The sequence below is a fragment of the Crocuta crocuta genome, unplaced genomic scaffold, assembly GCF_008692635.1.
Source record: "Crocuta crocuta isolate KB4526 unplaced genomic scaffold, BGI_CrCroc_1.0 scaffold233, whole genome shotgun sequence".
Lineage (NCBI taxonomy): Eukaryota > Metazoa > Chordata > Mammalia > Carnivora > Hyaenidae > Crocuta > Crocuta crocuta.
In genome coordinates this window covers 6,171,887-6,189,877 of record NW_027529526.1, presented here as the reverse complement: position 1 = coordinate 6,189,877, position 17,991 = coordinate 6,171,887, and the positions used below count along the sequence as shown (strand labels likewise).

General features: G+C 42.1%; 1 protein-coding gene across 5 annotated transcripts; it reads left to right on the top strand.

The window, feature by feature from the left end:
* The first annotated feature begins 545 nt into the window (after positions 1 to 545).
* Positions 546 to 17,503, top strand: LOC144229106 (uncharacterized). Of its 5 annotated transcripts, none has more exons than XM_077761066.1 (6): positions 546 to 600; positions 9,443 to 9,591; positions 9,731 to 9,922; positions 10,616 to 10,721; positions 12,581 to 12,707; positions 17,378 to 17,503. In XM_077761066.1, exons 3-6 carry the CDS (start codon positions 9,880 to 9,882, stop codon positions 17,429 to 17,431), a joined length of 330 nt encoding a protein of 109 aa, XP_077617192.1. In that variant the 5' UTR covers positions 546 to 600; positions 9,443 to 9,591; positions 9,731 to 9,879; the 3' UTR covers positions 17,432 to 17,503. The 5 variants fall into 5 exon arrangements, 4 of the variants coding, with proteins under 4 accessions (XP_077617192.1, XP_077617189.1, XP_077617191.1 ...); XM_077761063.1 differs by having other exon boundaries at positions 12,581 to 12,718; XM_077761064.1 differs by lacking the exon at positions 546 to 600 and adding an exon at positions 9,304 to 9,339 and having other exon boundaries at positions 12,581 to 12,718.
* Positions 17,504 to 17,991: the final 488 nt, after the last annotated feature.

Sequence of the window (17,991 nt, the reverse complement as noted above, 5' to 3'; positions counted from 1 at the left end):
TCCCATCCTAACCTCATTTTCTCTCATCTTCTCGTATAAAAGCTAGAAAGTGAAATAAGTAGCTTCCTGGGGTCCCTTGTGGTTAGTAGTGGCCATGTGAAAAAAGTCTTATCACTGAGATCTCAGTGGAGGATGATTGATGGGGCTTCTTGGAACCATTCTTGCTTTCTTTTTTGTTAATATTTATTTATTTTAAGAGAGAGAGAGAGAGAGCACAAGTGGGGGAAGGGTAGAGAGAGGGGGACAGAGATTTTCCAAAGCAGGCTCCACACTATCAGTGCAGAGCCCTATGTGGGGTTCAAACCCACAAACCGTGAGATCGTAACCTGAGCCAAAGTCAAGAGTCAGACACTTAAGGGACTAAGCCATCCAGGCACCCCGGACCTACTCTTGCTTTAATAGTCAAAAGCACTACAGGCAGAGATGATTTAGTACTTTCCCCCTTCCCCAATCACATTTTCTGTTTGGGGGATACCTCTGATATCTGAGGTCATAATTACCACCTTGTGACCAGGAGGCCACCAACATGGGGAGAAAAGCCAAAGAGCTGGGTATAGTGAATCTGAAGAATCGAAGGAGGCTGCATCTCTTACAGCGCTGGTGAGTAGCTGAGCAATGCCAGCCACTACCCTGCTCTGAATTCATTATTATGTTGGAAAACTAAATGCTTATTTGCTGAAGCCACAATTAGTTTCATTTTGTGATGCAAGCAGCTGAATACACTTCTAACTTACATGGTATATAAATCAAATAACTGATTCTGAAAATAAAAATAAAACTTCTGGCAAATACAATTTTTAAAAAGAGTGAGGGGTGTCTAGGTGGCTCAGTAGGTTAAGTATTGACTTGATTTTGGCTCAGGTCATGATCTCATGGTTTGTGGGATCAATCCCCACATCAAGCTCTGTGCTATGTGGAACGTGCTTGAGATTCTCTCTGTCTCCTTCTCTCTCTGTTCCTCCCCTGCTTGTGCATGCTCTCTCTCTCTCTCTCTCTGTCAAAATAAATAAATAAACAAAAAAATTTAAAGAGTGAAAAGAAAATAAATAAAATTAAGATTTATACCTAGCATATCATAATTAGAGAGAGGATTTTAAGAAAGCATCAGGCCTATAAAACTAGCATTCTCCAAATGGGATTTTTTTTTTTTTTGCTATAGAAAAAAATAAATGCAAATAATCATTGTATATTCAGGTTTTTTATTCCTTTCTAATTATTGTATTAGTCAGGAGTTGGTCAGGAAAATGAAGCACTCTGGGTATTTTGAGGAGAATGTGATTTAGGATAGGAAACCATATGCTTAAAAAACTATTGGAAAAACAAACACACACACAAAACCACTGGGAGAGGCAGAGAAAAAAAGGCCGGGGAAGATGGTTGATGGTGCTCAGGTTTTTGCCAGCTTTCAGTGGATTAGGAAGTTGCTACTGTGTCCCCACTCTACAATTGCAGGAACCCAACACCTGCCAATGGTCACAGTTGCCTTTCCCACCAAGTGGGTGTCTCTGGCAGGAAAGGCCCTGAGGCCACTGTACTGCAGGAGGAGCAGTAACATACAATCTGTTAGTGAGTGCCTCTCATTAACAGACTGTGAGTCAGAACCCTGCCTGCACAGGATTTGGGGAAATGTAGTTCTTAGGTTTCTAGCCCCTGAAATGCAGAGAGAGCATAGAAAGGGGAGGAGAATGGTATAAATACCAGAAGCCATCCTGGCACATTCATTTTATTATTAAATATTTTATTTAGGAAAACATAAAAGCTCATATTCATTTTCTCTCTCTGTGTATATTAATTATATATTTTAAATACTTACATACATATATGTATTATGTTTTATATACTTCTATAATAATTACATAATATATAGAATAATTGTATATAATATATAGATAAATACATATATATGCCCATGAAATTCCATGCTATAGAACTGTCCACACCATCCCCCCAAATATATTGTATTAAAATTCTAGAAGCAGAGTTATATTCAAACAGGTTTATCTACAGATGATTTAATGAAGAGGTTGTTTACGGAAGTGTGATCAAGCATTTAGGAAGTGCACATATAAAGAGGTATTCCAGACTTGCAATGATGGGAAGCCATTACCATCCCAATCCTGCAAAGGGACAAAAGGAGTGTGAAGGTTTTAAAGTACATCCACAAACTTTTTGCTACTTCTTACTTGAAATAATAGCACTTAATTATCCTCTACTTGAATGTAAACTGGACTTAGTGACTACCTTCAAATGAACATAATGTGGCAGAAGAGAGGGTATATGACTTCTGAGACTAAAAGGCATGAGGCTTCCTGCTTGTTCTCTCTCTGGATCCCTTGTTCTAGAGGATGCCAGCTGCCATTTGTAAGACATTCAAGCAACCCTTTGGAGAGGGCCACAGGGTAAGGACCTGAGCCCTCCTACCAACAACCACATGTGAGAGCTTGGGATCAGATCCTCCAGCCCCAGTCAAGCCTTCAGATGAGTGCAGCCCATAGCATCTTGGCTGCAGCCTCATGCAAGACCCTGAGCCAGAACCACCTAGCTGAGCTACTCCTAGACCTGCCCATTAGACACTATATGAGACAATAGTGTTTGTCGTTAAATTTTGGAGTGATTTGTTATACGGCAGGAGAGAACTATACGTGGAGAAAAATAATGTCCCTAGAGAATATTTGAATTGTGGAGGAGGGGCTCCAGGGCAGTAACTGTAGCCATAGAGGATATGACCATTGGCCCAACCGCTGGGCCCAGGCTCAGGGGAGAGGCAGAAGAAAGCCTCCTGCTCTGCAAACTTCTGCCAGTGCATACACTGACCAAGCCCAACTGAAGCCAGAGGCCAAATGAGCCCCAGTCTGTAATGATGCACCACAGGGCACCGAGCAGGGCTGAGCAGGTCAGAGGATGAATGTTATGGTGCCAACAAAGAATAATCAGAATGTGTTTAGACCAATCTCACTTATGAACAGTATTTCGATCGGGTCAGAAGACAGCCACTAGGAAATACATGCCACAAGGAATATATTATATGAATTGTATCTTATGCAATTGTGGGAGCTGATTAAACAATTTTTATATGGCAGTTGCATCTGTGTCTCCGGCTGGAGCCTGAAGTCAGCAAAGCATGCAGTAACGAAAGAGAGATGGATGGTCAGTGGGGGCAGTAAAACAGGAATCTACATCTCTCACTGCCCCTAAGTCTCCAATTTTAATGATGAAGGGGATCCGCAGGGGAAATTGGTCCTTTTCCCATGGAGCTGAAATGCATCCAGTCCAAGGGTCAGCGAAGCTGAAGGAGTTGAGAATATGACTCCAGCTTCACTTCTGCCTTCCCACTCTCACATCATTGTCTCTTGTGGCCAAGCTAACCCAGAGAACGATGAGGGAAGGGAATTCTGGAAACAGTACCAGCTACATTAAGTTGATACAATACAAATCCACCACAGAGATGCAAAAGGGCAAATAGAAGAGCAGCAAAATGAAGAACTAAAACTATCTACCCCAGCTAAAGCAGGTGGGGTGCAGGGAAGCAAGGATAGTGTCATGTTCGAAAAAGCTATTAATATATTAACAGCAATTCAACAATGTCAGAAAAACCATATAATAATCTCAATAGGTAACAAAAAGATGTTCAGATAAAATTCAACATTCATGCCCAATTTAAAAAATACCCATAGAAATCTAGGAAAAAGAAGACACTCTCTTTCACATACAACATCGTATATTGACAACCTGTTGCATTCCCAACATTGACCAGAAACATTCCCACTAAAACCAAGAAGAGATGCTGCCTGTCTGTATAATTACATAGCACTGTTCTAGAAATTCCATCTGATGCAATAAGACATCAGGCAGAAATAAAAGGTAAAATTACTGGAAAGGAAGAGTCAAAATTACTGTTATTTGCAGACAATGTGATGATACATCTTTTAAAAAGTACAAGAGATCAGCTGGGAGCTCTTAACATTAATTCATAATAAGTCAAATGGTGGCACACAAGAAAAATGAACAAAATCCAGTAGCTTTCTTCTGTGCCAGCAAAACCACTCAGATAATACAATGAGGAACAGAATTCAATCCTAGTAGAAACTAGAAAACATTAAATGCCCCATGACATTGGCATTTTTGAAAAATACAGATCATTGATTTTGTTGAATGCCTCTTAATTTGCGCTTGTCTGATGTTTCCTCATAATTAGATTCAGGTTATGCATTTTTGGCAAGACTATCTCAGAAGTGATATTGCGTCCTTCTCTGTGCCTCCTGTTATGAGGAACATGTCATTTGTCCCATTACTGATGATACTAACTTTGATCTCTGTTAATGTGGTGTCTGCAAGTTTTCTCTCCTGTGAAGTTATTATTTTTCCCTTTGTAGTTATTAAGCAGCTTGTGGGATTTGTTTTGAGACCACATAAATACCCTGTTTCTCATTAAAATTTCACTCATCATCAACTATTTCCTATAACAATGCTGCCAAGGATGTGGTGAGATATATATTTATACATAGCACTAGTGTGAGTATAAATAGGTCACGTTCTCTGAAAAGCACTCGAAGATCCTTAGGAGGAACATTAAAAATTGTCAGAGTCTTTGATGTAATAATCCAACTTCTAGGAATCTATTCTAAGAAATAGCTGAAATGTGTCCCAAGTATTATTTTCATTTCAGAAATATTTATAATAGTGAAGATTGGGTAACATGATAAATGGCCAAGAATAGAAGAGTGGATAACTAAATTATGATAGTTCTAGATAAAGAAATAATATATAACCAATTATGGTATTCTTAAAGATTAATGAAAAAACTAGTCACTGAACACTATTATTTGAAGATAGGACTTTTGATCCACATACACAGGACATACTTACAGGGTAGTAGTCTTTCATAAATACCTTCTTTTTTTTTTTTTTTTACAAATAGTTTATTGTCAAATTGGTTTCCATATAACACCCAGTGCTCATCCCCACAAGTGCCCTCCTCCATGCCCATCACTGCCTCCCCTCCCCCCACATCCATCAGTCCTCAGTTTCTCAGCATTCAAGAGTCTCTCATGGTTTGCCTCTCTCCCTTTCCCCCACCATTTCCCCCCTTCTTCTCCCCCATGGTCCTCAGTTAAGTTCCTCCTAATCCTCCTATACGTGCAAACATATGATATTTGTCCTTCTCTGCCTGACTTATTTCGCTCAGCATAACACCCTCAAGGTTCATCCATGTTGCTACACATGGCCAGATTTCATTCTTAAAACACCAAAATTTTAAAAGCATTTGTTTCCAAATACAGGTAATTTTCAGTACTTTTATATTTTGCTGTATTTCCCCAGTGTACTTAATACATTTAGGCATTCTTTTTATAACTGGAAAAAATCTTAAATAAAAAACACCAGGTACCAATGAATTTTCCTGCACATTTTCCTTGTGCAAATTTGTGATTAGTGTGTTATCTCCTCTGGAGTCAGCAACAGAGAGTCACTGACAAAGCAAATGAAATCACTTTGCTCTGTTTGGTTGCCGTTGAACTAAGACATGTAATACTGTATGAGTATATCCACCTGGTCAGACCATTGTATTTATTAACCTCCCAGATTTAATCGGCAATATTTTATCACTTATAATGTACTTTTATATACATCATCTCATTTAATAAATGCTGAACTTATATAGGACATTGTAACCCAACTCTGAAGAAAATCTTAAAACATTTCATTGAAGACTCAAGTCACGTAGCCTCTTTAGACCTCTCTTTCCTTGTTATGGGTACAATGTGGTAGGAAGGGCATGGGCCTCGGACACCACAGACCAGAGCCCGAGTTGTCCTTCTGCTCTTTATCAGCAGTGTTGACCTTTGTCCAGTCATGTCGTCTCCCTGCACTTCATCTTTCTGGTCCTCAAAACAAAGGACTCCCAAGGTTTCATTTAGCTGCGTTTGTCTGTGATTCTTATACGGTGTGTCAGTTCCTCCCATGTCCAATTTGCTTGGTTCCTGTGGATCACTACGATGTTAACAAACGGAGTATGTCTGCAAACATCACCCTGTAAATGTACCTTAAGAAGTTTGCACCAGAGGAGGACTGTGTTTTATTTTGCCCTGACAGTCACAAGCACTAGGTAAAACTGCGGTTTTACTTCACTTCTCCAGAAACTTTGGACCTCTCCCTTGCATGGACTAGTTCTTCAGTGTCAACTCCCTTCCCACCTAACACCCCTTGGAAGACTGTTGGCCACACTGCAGCAAAAGAAACTTTATAAATAACTGCACAGCTATTAGACATCAGGCAGGAGGGCAAAGCACAGTCCTCCAAGCTCAATAAACAATGTCCCAAATAAATACTTCCCAGTGAGTTGGGAAAAATAGTTGGCAAGGGGAGTTCATGCCCCCAATTCCTCTCAAGGAGACAATGCCTTGAGCAACTGTTTATAAGGATATGCTTTTCAATTGGCCCTCACACTAAACCCTGTTCCACCCAAAAAGACCTATAGCACTTTTAATAAAATGAGCTCCTTATAGAACACAATTTGATTAATTCCTGACTTGCTTCCTCTGCTTAGGATAAAGCTTGCTAACCTTGCCAAGTTTTTAAGGCTTCCGGTAGTCTTCGTCAAACCAGGATTTGGGAATAGAGTATATTTATTTAGGACCAACCACAGTATGGTTAAAGCCAATATATCAATTAGGCCACAATAATCTTGTGAGCTATCTTATCTTCATTTTACCAAATGAGAAAACCATCTCGGATGAAATGAGTTCCCCTGGGTCACACAACTAGACATATCTGCCTGGTGCAATCTCTGATCTCTCTATGGCACTGTGGCTATCTAGATCTGAGGAATCCTGGGTAAGTTTCAATCCACCTTCAATCAGTTGCCATACAGCCATTTATTCATTCAACCAACATCTATCAGGTGTCCCCTATGTGTCAATGTCTTAGTCTGTTCTGGGTGCTGTAACAAAAGACCACACGCTTAATGGTTTATACATCACAGCAATTTATTGCTCATAGTTCTGGAGGCTAGAGGTTCAAGATCAGGGTGTAGGCATAGTCAGGTTCTGGTGAGGCCGCTCTTCCAGGCTGCAGACTGCCGCTTTCTCAAGGTGTCCTCACACAGCAAAGAGCAGAGCAGAGAAAGTCAGCTCCCTTGTGACTCTTGCAAGGGTACTGATCCCATTGTGGGGCTCCACCCACATGACCTCATCTAATTCTCATCACCACCCAAAGGCTTCACTTCCTAATAACATCACAGTAGTGGGGGGTGGAGGGAGGTAGAGCTTCAATATATGAATTTGGTGTGTGGGGTTGTGGGGACACAGACATGCTGTTCATAGCAGTTAGGAACTATACTAGGCTCTGGGAATTCATTACTGAACAGAAAGGAAAAAGTTGCTCCATCCGTTGGAGTTTACCTTCCATGAGGAAGATGCATGGGGAACGGCGAACAGAATGAGCAAGTAAAATACCTAGTGTGTGAGGGCTAGTGCATGGCATACACGGACAGAGATTAGTCTGGGACATGGTTCAAGTCTGAGATGTCTGTTAAACATCCAAGATGAGGGTAAACTGCAGGACACTTGGAAAAATGGTCTAGAGTTGAGGGAGAGGTGAAAGAAAACATTTCACTATGAAAAAGAGTCACAGGNGAGCACTGAGTGTTATGTGGAAACTAATTTGACAATAAACTATTTGTAAAAAAAAAAAAAAAGAAAAAGTCACAGGAGAAATCCTGGAATATTTATTTATTTATTTACATGAGAGAGAGAGAGAACTGGGGAGAGGGGCTGAGAGAGAGAGAGAGAGAGAGAGAATCCCAAGTGGAGGCAGAGGTGGGACTTGATCCCCACAACCCTAGGGTCATGACCTGAGCCAAAACCAAACGTCAGAGGCTCAAGAGACTGAGCCACCCAGGTGCCCCTAGGAGTATTTTTCTGTTAGTAGTTTAAGAGCTCCCAGTCAGCAAAGTCTGAGCCAGCTGGAGACCCTGGATGTAAGGGAAGCAGTGAGTGCTGGGAGAAATAAAACGCACTCGGTCCGGCTGGAGAATGGAACATTAGGAAAATGGGAAAGGAAGTCGTAGAGAAGTAACCAGAGAAAGGATCCAATGGGTCATACAGAGCTTGGTTTTGCTCCTGGGAGAAGAGGAAGGCCTTGAACTGGAGAGAGGTGGGAAGGTGATGACTGGCTGCCATGAAGTCTGAGTGAAGGGCGAGACTGGAGGTGGTGGCCACGGGAAGCCTGCTGCAAGAGCCCCATGGGAGAGGTCAGGAGAGGTCGGCAGCCTTGGCCAAGGCAGAGGCACAAGAGGAAGACAATGAGTTGTCTGCTTAGACTTGGTCGCTGAATACCAGGGCTTGGAGATTGATCGGAAATGAAGGCTGAGCAAGGGTGAGGAGGGAGTGAGGATACCCAGGTTTCTGGCGCAGGCACCTGGATGGGTGGCAGCACGCTCTTCAATATGGGGAGAGTCAGGAAGGGAAACCAATTTGGGAAGACAAAAGTGAGATCAGTGTCATATAAATTGTGTTAGAGGTGACTAGGAAATCCAGGCAAAGAATTGTGTGTATAGATTGGAAACTCATGGGCAAAATTTGAAGTACAGGTATTCGGTATACACACACACACTCCAGAATGGATGGGGGTCACCCAGGGGTAGTACAGAGCATGCAGAGTGGAGAAGACAGACCCCCCCCATCCCAAGGAACCCTGCATTATCCACATACACTCTCTTAATGTATCTTCTTAGCAACCCAAAGAGTTCAGTGTTATCTTTTCTTTGCCAAATCTGCTTACATGTGACCCCTATATCTATTCCATGGGAACACCTACTGAGTGAAAGCATGCAAAGTTTGTGTACTGTTGTAAAGTCTTTCTTTAATGCTACAATTAGGTAATATCCTATACAGGTTAAAATGAGAAACTCCCCCAGTTTTTACAATTTTTGAAGCAAGGGTATTTGAGCTGATACTACAGTTTAGATTGAAAGCCAGGGAAGTTACTGACATGGTAAACACCAGGTTATAGAATCCCAAAGGACATGGAGGTTTTGATACACGAAAATGGTCTTTTGGTCAATTAAGATAAAAAAAAAAGAATAGGAAAATTTCCTCATGTTCCTTCTGGTAAACTAATCAGTCAGGAGACATGGTGGTTCAACAAAGAGTTGTCCCACAAGAAGAAATATCACAAAATGCAAAGTATTTTATTATTATTTTTTAGTTCCTTTCTTGTAGGAGTTCCTGGTAGGAAAAGAAAATATTTCTATAGAATCTTAAGAAAGCCTTTCCATGTGGGCTGATCCCAAATACATAAAACAGAATAGAGGCTGTTGAAAGGAACTTTAAAAAATAATGGGTAAGTGTGTTTTTTTCTCTTGAAAAATTGTTACACTGTGTGACTTAAAAACATCTTAAATCCCCAAACAGAAACCCACTAAAAGGCAATAATTTCATTGTAGGATGCACTGAAAATAATATTTAACCCCGTGACTGCTCACCAAAGTGAAAAAGATTATATGCTAGAATGGTACACGGAACACGTTCTGTGGCCTGCGTAGCTGACTGCCACAGAGAGGCCTCCAGAGCTCTGTGCCTTCAGTGCCATTGTGTAAGTGTTCACATTCAGCTGAGCCATGAGATATGGCTCCTGCATTTATATAAAGTAGAAAAGAAAGCCATTTTCCAAGTTTGTTTCCACAGCAACAATATTCCACATTGTCTTCTTTCTGTATCTAAACACGGTTAAGCTTCAACTAGAAGGAGTGGACTCAAATCCTTGCAAAATAACCAGTTGAGACCGACTTCGGGTGTGAAGTCTCCAGTGGTCATAGTCATTCAACACGCAGTGATTACAAGCCTACCCTAGGGACCGTGCTAGGATCCTGGAGATGCAAGGATGGAGAAGACCCAAGGCCTGACCTCTGGATCATTAGATACTGGTGAGATGGAGAGCCAGGGAAAGGATAGTTGTAATGCACACATATTATCACATGTACTGCAATAGGGGCACATTTGAAGTATTAGGGGAGGATAACTAACACCCCAAAGAATTCATGGATATTTTACCTGGATCTCGAATAGCTGATGAACTTTGGCCAGAAGAGTAAGAGAGAGAGAGAACAATTAAGGCAACAAGAATTGTATGTGCAGATACACACACACATAGATGTATGGGAGCAATGTCATTGAGAAAAACAATTTGGGATGGCTGGAAGAGATTCAGAGGTGAGAAGATGGGGAGCATGATAAGGGGCTGGGAAAGTGGCTGGGCTGCCTGGGAAGGACCCTATGTGCCTTACTAAAGTGATGTAGATGATGAGGATTCACCAAACTACCAAAGTGGAGGCATGATCAGATCTTCATTGGGAGAATAGTCAGATGGGCTGCAGAATAAACAATGGGAATAACTGAAAGATCTGGGAGGAAAGGGACAGAAGTAGAGAGATGCAGCTAAGATCCCCCCGTTTATCTGGACATTGGGGAATTTACCAAGATGTAAAAACATATGTGTGGGCTTTGGCTGCTAACAGATCACTCAGCAAAAGTTAATCTCTTCTCCCTTCCCTCCCAGTCTTATTTAACCCCAGAGTGGCCAGATGAGCTGAAGCTAATCCTTTGCTGGGGTTTTGCAGGTGAAGAATCTAGGCATGACAAGAAAGGTCACCAGCCCAAGATTCTAACACTAGTAAGTGGCAGGACTGGAATTTGGACCCAGGCCCTCGGACTCCAGAGGTTGGGGTATGATTACCACATTATGCCACTTCTAACTGTGTGGGAGGTTTGTTGTTGGAATTAAATGAGAAAATTTAATTAAATGTCTCTGGCTGAGATGATGATATAGTTAACCCTTTGATTGATTCCTTACTCCTCTCCCAATATCTGGCCTCTCGGTTTGTGACCTTAACCTGGTCACTCCCCATTGTTCATGGTCTCACATAGGCCCTTGAGTTCTGTCCTTACCCTCATCCCAAGGCTAGAATTACTTCCTGTAGTGTTTAGATTTTCTTTTTTCTTTTTTTTTTTTTTGTAGTCTTTAGATTTTCTAACCCCAGCCCAAACAAATGCTCTTCCAGTCCTTTTCATGAAACACACCTCCTTCTGGCACTTCGTGAAATATCTTTATACAGCCCCTGGTACTCTTTCCCCACCAAGTGAGTACCAAAAGTGGGAAGGAAACCACAAAACTTTTCTAGACCAGAGGTCTTGCTTGTTATAGAGACATCGATTGATGTTGCTAAGATGCCACTCTATCTAAAACTGCCTCACCCCAAGTTCTGCAACTTGGCCCAGGAAGGTCCAGACGAGTGGTTGGCCGGTGACCAACTCAATTCTCTTTCTTTCTCTCTCTCTCTCTTTTTTTCAATGTATATTTACTTACTTTGAGAGAGAAAGGAAGCAGTTGTGGGGGGAACAGAGAGAGAGGGAGAGAGAATCCCAAGCAGGCTCCACACTGTCAGCGTAGAGCCCGATGCGGGGCTCAATTTCACAAAACTTGAGATCATGACCTGAGCCAAAATCAAGAGTCAGATGCTTAATCAACGGAGCCACCCAGGCACCCCCTCCCCCCTTCTCTCTTGAACTTAAAGAAGGAGACTCAGACTGAGATTTTAAGACATGAAATTCTGGTGAGGCAGAAGCTTGGGCTCTCTGCTCATGGACCCGTGACAGCTGGACCACACAGGGAACAGCTAAGGGACTGTGCAGTCCTTAACCTTAGATCCTGCCTTTCATTTATACTCTCCCTCTGGCTCTACTTTCTGCTCTTGGGATCTGAGAGATTTCCCCTGTCTGCTTCCAATAAGCTCTCTTTTTGGGTTTGTGTCGTTCTGAATGGGTTTCTATTTCTTTCCATAAAATATTCCCTGGCTCTCTCTACAACCATGGACAGTGTTCTCATGTGTGAATTTTACATGTGCTCAATTGTAAACCCCATCAGAGCCAGATTTTTTTTTTTTTTAAATGTTAGGGGGAGTGATCAAATTCATACTGAGGTTCAGTACTGAAAGTATATTCCTTTGCTCATAGCTTGTTATGATGTAAAACAGGATGTTTCTGTTGCCTTTTAGATTTTTTTTTTAAACTTCCAGGTAGTTCATACCAAAGATCTCTACAGAACATTTCTCCACTTCTAGTTGGCTTACAATATTTGACCAGACTTAGTCTAATCGTATTGCTGAGTATGAGTACTCACTATAATGACTGATTTTATAAGTGCTGAGAGTAATGATACTGGAGAACATACATGCAGAGTAGGGGCCGCCAATATATTTTAGGATTCAGATAACATATCTGTTTATGATTGTCCTAAGTCTGCACATGCACATGAACCGCCCCCCTGACATACCCACATAGCAGGATTTTACAGCACAAAAAGCAGTACCTGACTTTTGAAAATATGCCCTTTCTGATTTTGACAGTGAGCTATACCAGGTGGTCAATTTGAATGACCATTAATCAGTGCAATGGGGTGTCAAAGGAGTCAGGAATCATTAGAAGAGTATTGTCTCTGAAAGGGTTTGCAATTTTCTAAATTTATTTTTATCTAAGGAGACTCATGAGGCTCCATGGTGGCATATGTGTCCTATTTATTCCATCAGAACCAAGCTGGTCGAGCACAGAGACACCAGTGAGGGACGAGCTAAATCGGGCTGGAGACAGCTGCATTCTTGGGTCACGGCTGATCGCGGCAAAGGGTCAGAGCAAAGACATCATCTCATCCGAAGGGTGTGTGTGAGGTAGGGGTACCTGAGCAAGGTGAAAACCCTGAAATATGCCAGGTCTCTGGAGATTGGCATCACCGGGGACAATTCTGTCTTGGGCAGGCTGGCCAGGTGCCAAAAAGTGCCAGGCTTGGCACTGAGATAGACCTATATCTTCAACGAGGGATGGCTTTCTATGAAAAAAATACCCAGTTTTAAAGGGACAGAGCTTAGCTAGTCCTCGGGTATCTGAACATTGCTATTAAACTGTAAAACTGTCATAAGAGGAAGCATGAAGACTAATAGATAATATTCTTTAGCACTTTAATTTTGTAGAATTCAAAATATAATAAAATGAATTCTCTGGCCTCTTGCCAAAGCAGATATAAATAAGTAGCTATCGAGGTTCTAATTTCCTGAGAATTTTAATAAAGAGAAATATTTATGGTTTGAAATCACCTCCAAAATTATGCAGCAAAGAATAGATAGTTTATGACTTGGGAGAACAAAAAGAAACTTGCAAATACTTGATGTTGGCAGATCAATTAAGTGGTAATACATGCTACATTATAATTTTAATCACCATGAAATTAAAATATGGTAATGAGTGTTAACATGACTTTATCCTTTCAAACTATGATTTAATTTATGGAACTTTTCTTGACTACTTCCTTATTTCCATGGTTATTCTTCTTACTCTGTGTGCTACTTTAGATTACACACTTTCCAATGCATATTATTCAAGACAGCCACCAATTAAATGAGTGCTTCATCCCTTATCAATTAAGGATCTTGTAGCCTATTCCTGCTCATTTTAATCTAGTTCTTTCTGCTTCCCTGCATAAAATATATGGAAAATTAAAGTAACCCTTTTTTCTCTCTTTTTAATGTTTATTAATTTATTTTTGAGAGAGAGCGGAGGATGGGCAGAGAGAGAGCAAGAACGAGAGAATCCCAAGCAAGCTCCGCATGGTCAGCACAATCCATCTTACAAACCATGAGATCATGACCTGAGCTGAAATTAAGAGTCTGGTGCTTAACCAACTGAGCCACCCAGATGCCCTAAAGCAACTCTTTTTTGAAGGTCTCTTTCTGGTTTTCAAATTGTTTATTTTTTTTTTGGTGATACAAAGACAACCCAAGTGTCAGCTTGTCTTCTGCAAGGACAGCTTTCCTCTAACCTATTTGGGAACAAGGAAAGGAATTTGTTCTTGGCATCCACGTGGCAGCTATTTGGGTCTGGGGCACACCCCCTGCATCTCCCATCTCTGCTGGAGCTCTGGGCGCTCTGCCTCCTCTGTTAGGGCGCCACCACCCCACACTGGCCTCATGGATGGATCATGTTGGAAAGACTATATTTCCCTTTACTACTCAGATCTTTAATTCCCAGCACCTCCCTGTTGAAGCTCCATGCTGGGATGTCCAAAAGTGATCTCAGTAAAGGAGAAGAAAGTGTTTAATATAATAGCACACCAAATGTGACTCAGATGGTCAGTGGGAAAAGAACAACAGGAAAAGGAAAACTCTTCCCAGAGGATCCCACTATGTCTCCCCAAGGTACCAGTTTACTCCCAGCACCCCTCTTCATCCCCCCAGATGACCCTTCTTCTATAGCTCCCTACATGTAAATGCACATCTGTCCTCTACACTGTGGGAAATCCCACCCTCCACCTGTCGCTGTTGGTCTAACTCTAGAATCCATTTGTTCTTCCCCATCAGGCAATCCCAGGGTCACTATAATCCCACTTCCCAAAGACATTTAAAAAAATACGATCTGCTCATCCAAATCATCATGAAGGTCGGGGAGTTGGCTCAGAGTAGGGTCCTGAAGCAAGGCGGTCTTAGGTAGGTGCCTGAGCCAAAGCCAACATAACTTCCTGTCCTTCGTCGTCTTCAAGGGCAGCTTTCCTCTAACATATTTGGGGACAAGGAAGAAGTTTGTTCTTGGCATCCATGTCCCAACACCCCTGGGACCAGGCACACCTCCCTGTGCCTGTGATAAACCATGCTCAGACGAAGCAAATGTGACTTAGTTGCTGGCTCCAGGAAACACCAGCTCTTGCAAAGTGAGGCTGTGAACCAGCTAAACAGTTATCGGAGCTAAGGACGTACTTATCAAAACTCAACTCAAAATCCTAAACTCCCTGTACTCACCAATCTAAAGCTGTTATGCCATAGACTCTATCCAATCCCAACTCTTTCCTTGTCTTGCAAGATTTGCTTTCAGCCACTGCCCAGGCCCCTGTTTCATACTTTCTTGGCTCTCTGTCAGCATCTGGTTTACCTGTCCAGCCTGGTCTCCATCACCCCCAACACTGCACTTTCTTCCAGAATCCTGAAGAAGTTGTCGCCACCCCTAATATCTGCCTTCACACCAGGATGTTTCATACCTCCATGGCTTTGTTCACTGTTTTAAGTCCCCTCCCCGGTGCCCTCTTGTTGCTTTGAATGGAAAATTCTCCTCCACTTTTGTTGGTCTGAGACCCCCTTTTAGGGAAGCCTGCCTTGAACCTCATGCCACACGAGGTGGCCTCCCTTTACTCTGGTCAGAGCCCTTTGTACCCTTATAACATCACCTCAGAATGGTCATCTGCATGTCCTGCCCTCTCAGCAGAACTCCGTGAGAACAAAAACTGTCTTACTGAGCTCTGGGTGCCCTGTACCCACCCACCCCCAAATTGTAGTTATTCAGGGATGCACAGCGGGGGGTGTTGAGCTAAACTTGACTGAGCTGGACTTTGCCACCAGAGCAGTGGTGAAATATTTCTTGCTTTATTGTTTGTCTTTCATTTAGGTTGTGTGAGTTTTTGTTACAGAGCAGGTTTTAATTTTTATGGAGTTAAATCTATTGATCTCTGTGTGATTTCTCCTATTGATTTTGAGCTTAAAAAGTGATAAACTGATTTTTAAGAGACTCTTCCTGACTTGGCTGAGAAATTCTGTAATATCTTCCTGTTCACGGGAAATAGGAACGCAGTATAAGGCAGAGGAGAAAAGGAGATGTCTTCTCCATCTATTCTCAGAAGTTCAGAGCTCTTTTGTTTTTCTTCTCTGTGAGGGATGGTGCATGGGTTAAAAGGCACAATTTATATTTTGTATCTTGGCTTTTCTAATTTTCATCAGTACAGGGGACAGCTGTCTTCAATTTAAGCAATCCCATTTGTCTATAGACCCCAAAAGGCAGCCTATCCTTAAATGCTTTCAAGTGACAGAAAAACAACATTTGCTGTTTTACTCTTTTCTCACCTTATTTTCTAAATAAGTATTAATCCACCACAGCAATTTACTCAGCAGGCTGTGCTCGCCCAGCCTCATGCTTTGCTATTGGCTTTTCTCCATCTGAAATGTTGGCTCATCCTCCCAGGACCAGCTGAAATGTTACAGCCTTGATAAGCCCTTTCTCTGATGAGCTCCTTCTCCTCAACCTGCTTCCCCCTTGTAGCTACGCGCTTGTATATAACTCTACCAAAACGTAAGCAACACAAGGCCACAACCGATGTCTCATGCATTCCTTTATGCATTTTCTGTTTAAATATTGGCAAAATGTAGCAGGTTCTCTGTGAGGGACAGGAGAGAGTAGTAGGCCAGATGGGCCCCGGCTCTATTCTCATGGAACTTGCATTCTAGGAAGGGAGACAGCCAGCCATTTAACAACTAGTTCCATGTTTGATTGCAAGCTTAGAAAGTGCTACAGAGGAAGAGTGTAGGAAGATAAGTGAACAGAGGAATGAATGAAGGGGAGGTCAAGGGAAGCTTGTCTGGGAAGCGATGCCTTAAGTTGACATCTGAAGATCGGTAGNGGGGGGGTTTGGGGGGGGGGGGGGGGGGGGGGGGGGGGGGGGGGGGGGTGGGGGGGGGGCGGGGGGGGGGGGGGGGGGGGGGGGGAGGGGCAGAGCACATAGGGGAAGGGAATAGCATATGCAAAGTTTCTGAATCATTTATCACCACAGGGAAGCCTAAGGTGACCACTTGCCTACAGAAGGTACGTAACACATGTGTATTATGTAAAGAAAATGGCAATGTATATTAAATGAAATGAAATTATTGAGCACAACAATTCTTTCCAATGTTCTACCACGTTCAACTCCTCCAAGTGGAAGCACCAAGAATAAAATTAAGAACTGGCAATTTAATGAGAGACAGAATATGATAGTGACTAAGAAGAGGGCTCTGTTGTCAGACAGAGTCTCAGTTTTATTATTTATGCTAGCTGTGCAACCTGGGGTAAGCTACCTAGCTTCTCTGTGCCTTACTTTCTGCATCTGCAAAACAGGATGATGATGATAAATGGTGCCTACCTCATACGGTAGCTACAGGGATTAGATGATATAAGACATGTGAGGATCTGAGAACATGCACTAAGGATCAACGTTTATCATTTAGTGAAACCAACACATACTTAGAAAGTCTTCTCAAGATCACCATCTAAATAAGTCTTTACTTGAGTTTGAATTAATAGTGCTAACAGTTACCTAGAAAAGGTAAAGTGTAATTTTTCTTTTTTGCCTCTGCCGAAGGAATTTCCCTGGTGAGTATGTGTATATATAGCATGACTGGTGAAAAGTAGAGCAAAGAACAGGATTTCCGAGTGATAAGATTATATTTTGGTCTCAGTCATAATTACATACCTTCATAGCTACTCTCATGAATTGCAAGCCTCATTTCTCCTCTGTTTTTACTTTTAAATACCTGCAGGTTTTGGAATCCTGTTGGCAATCTTCTACAACTTTTCAAACTGGGGCAGCTTAATTAGAATCCTGACTTCGCTCCTTTCCATCAGCAATTTGCTTAAGTTTTGAAAAACATCATTAAAACAAAGGATGCAGTGAGTATGCCAGAACATCGAGCTTTTATTTATTTCCGAGACAAGATCGTGAGGAGGGAAGTGACTTGCAAATGATTAATAGACTTGGTATTTAAGCTTTCCAGCCTTGATTTCCAGCCTTGGAGCTTGCATTTAATTTTGAGAAAGACCAGCCTGTTGGTGCAGCTTGCATTTCTGTATTGGATTGACCAGCCCACTAGCCATTAGTCCTGCCTAGCGGAGCTAGACAGGAGGTAAAATTAAAAAGAAACATTTGAAGGGCAACCGGACTAGAATAGAAGAATAACCATGAATTAATTTTTTCCCACATCATCTTGAACCATGACAGGCAGTTGGTCTTTTCATCCCCCTGGGTCAGCCTTGGCAAGGATGTATGCTGTGCAGGTGGCCAAGGCTGCCTGAGTCAGTGTGAGGGCAGAGCAGGAAATCTGGGAAGATTGCAAACTCGCTGGTGTTGAGCTTCTGATTTGGAGACATGTCACTT

Bases quoted from the DNA above. Each gene is read 5' to 3' on its own strand.
- LOC144229106 (XM_077761063.1), top strand. From the start codon at position 9,880: ATGGAGAAGACCCAAGGCCTGACCTCTGGATCATTAGATACTG. The intron at 9,923-10,615 runs GTGAGATGGAGA...GGGGTTTTGCAG, and splicing joins CTCTGGATCATTAGATACTG to GTGAAGAATCTAGGCATGAC. The intron at 10,722-12,580 runs GTATGATTACCA...TTATTCCATCAG, and splicing joins CTCGGACTCCAGAGGTTGGG to AACCAAGCTGGTCGAGCACA.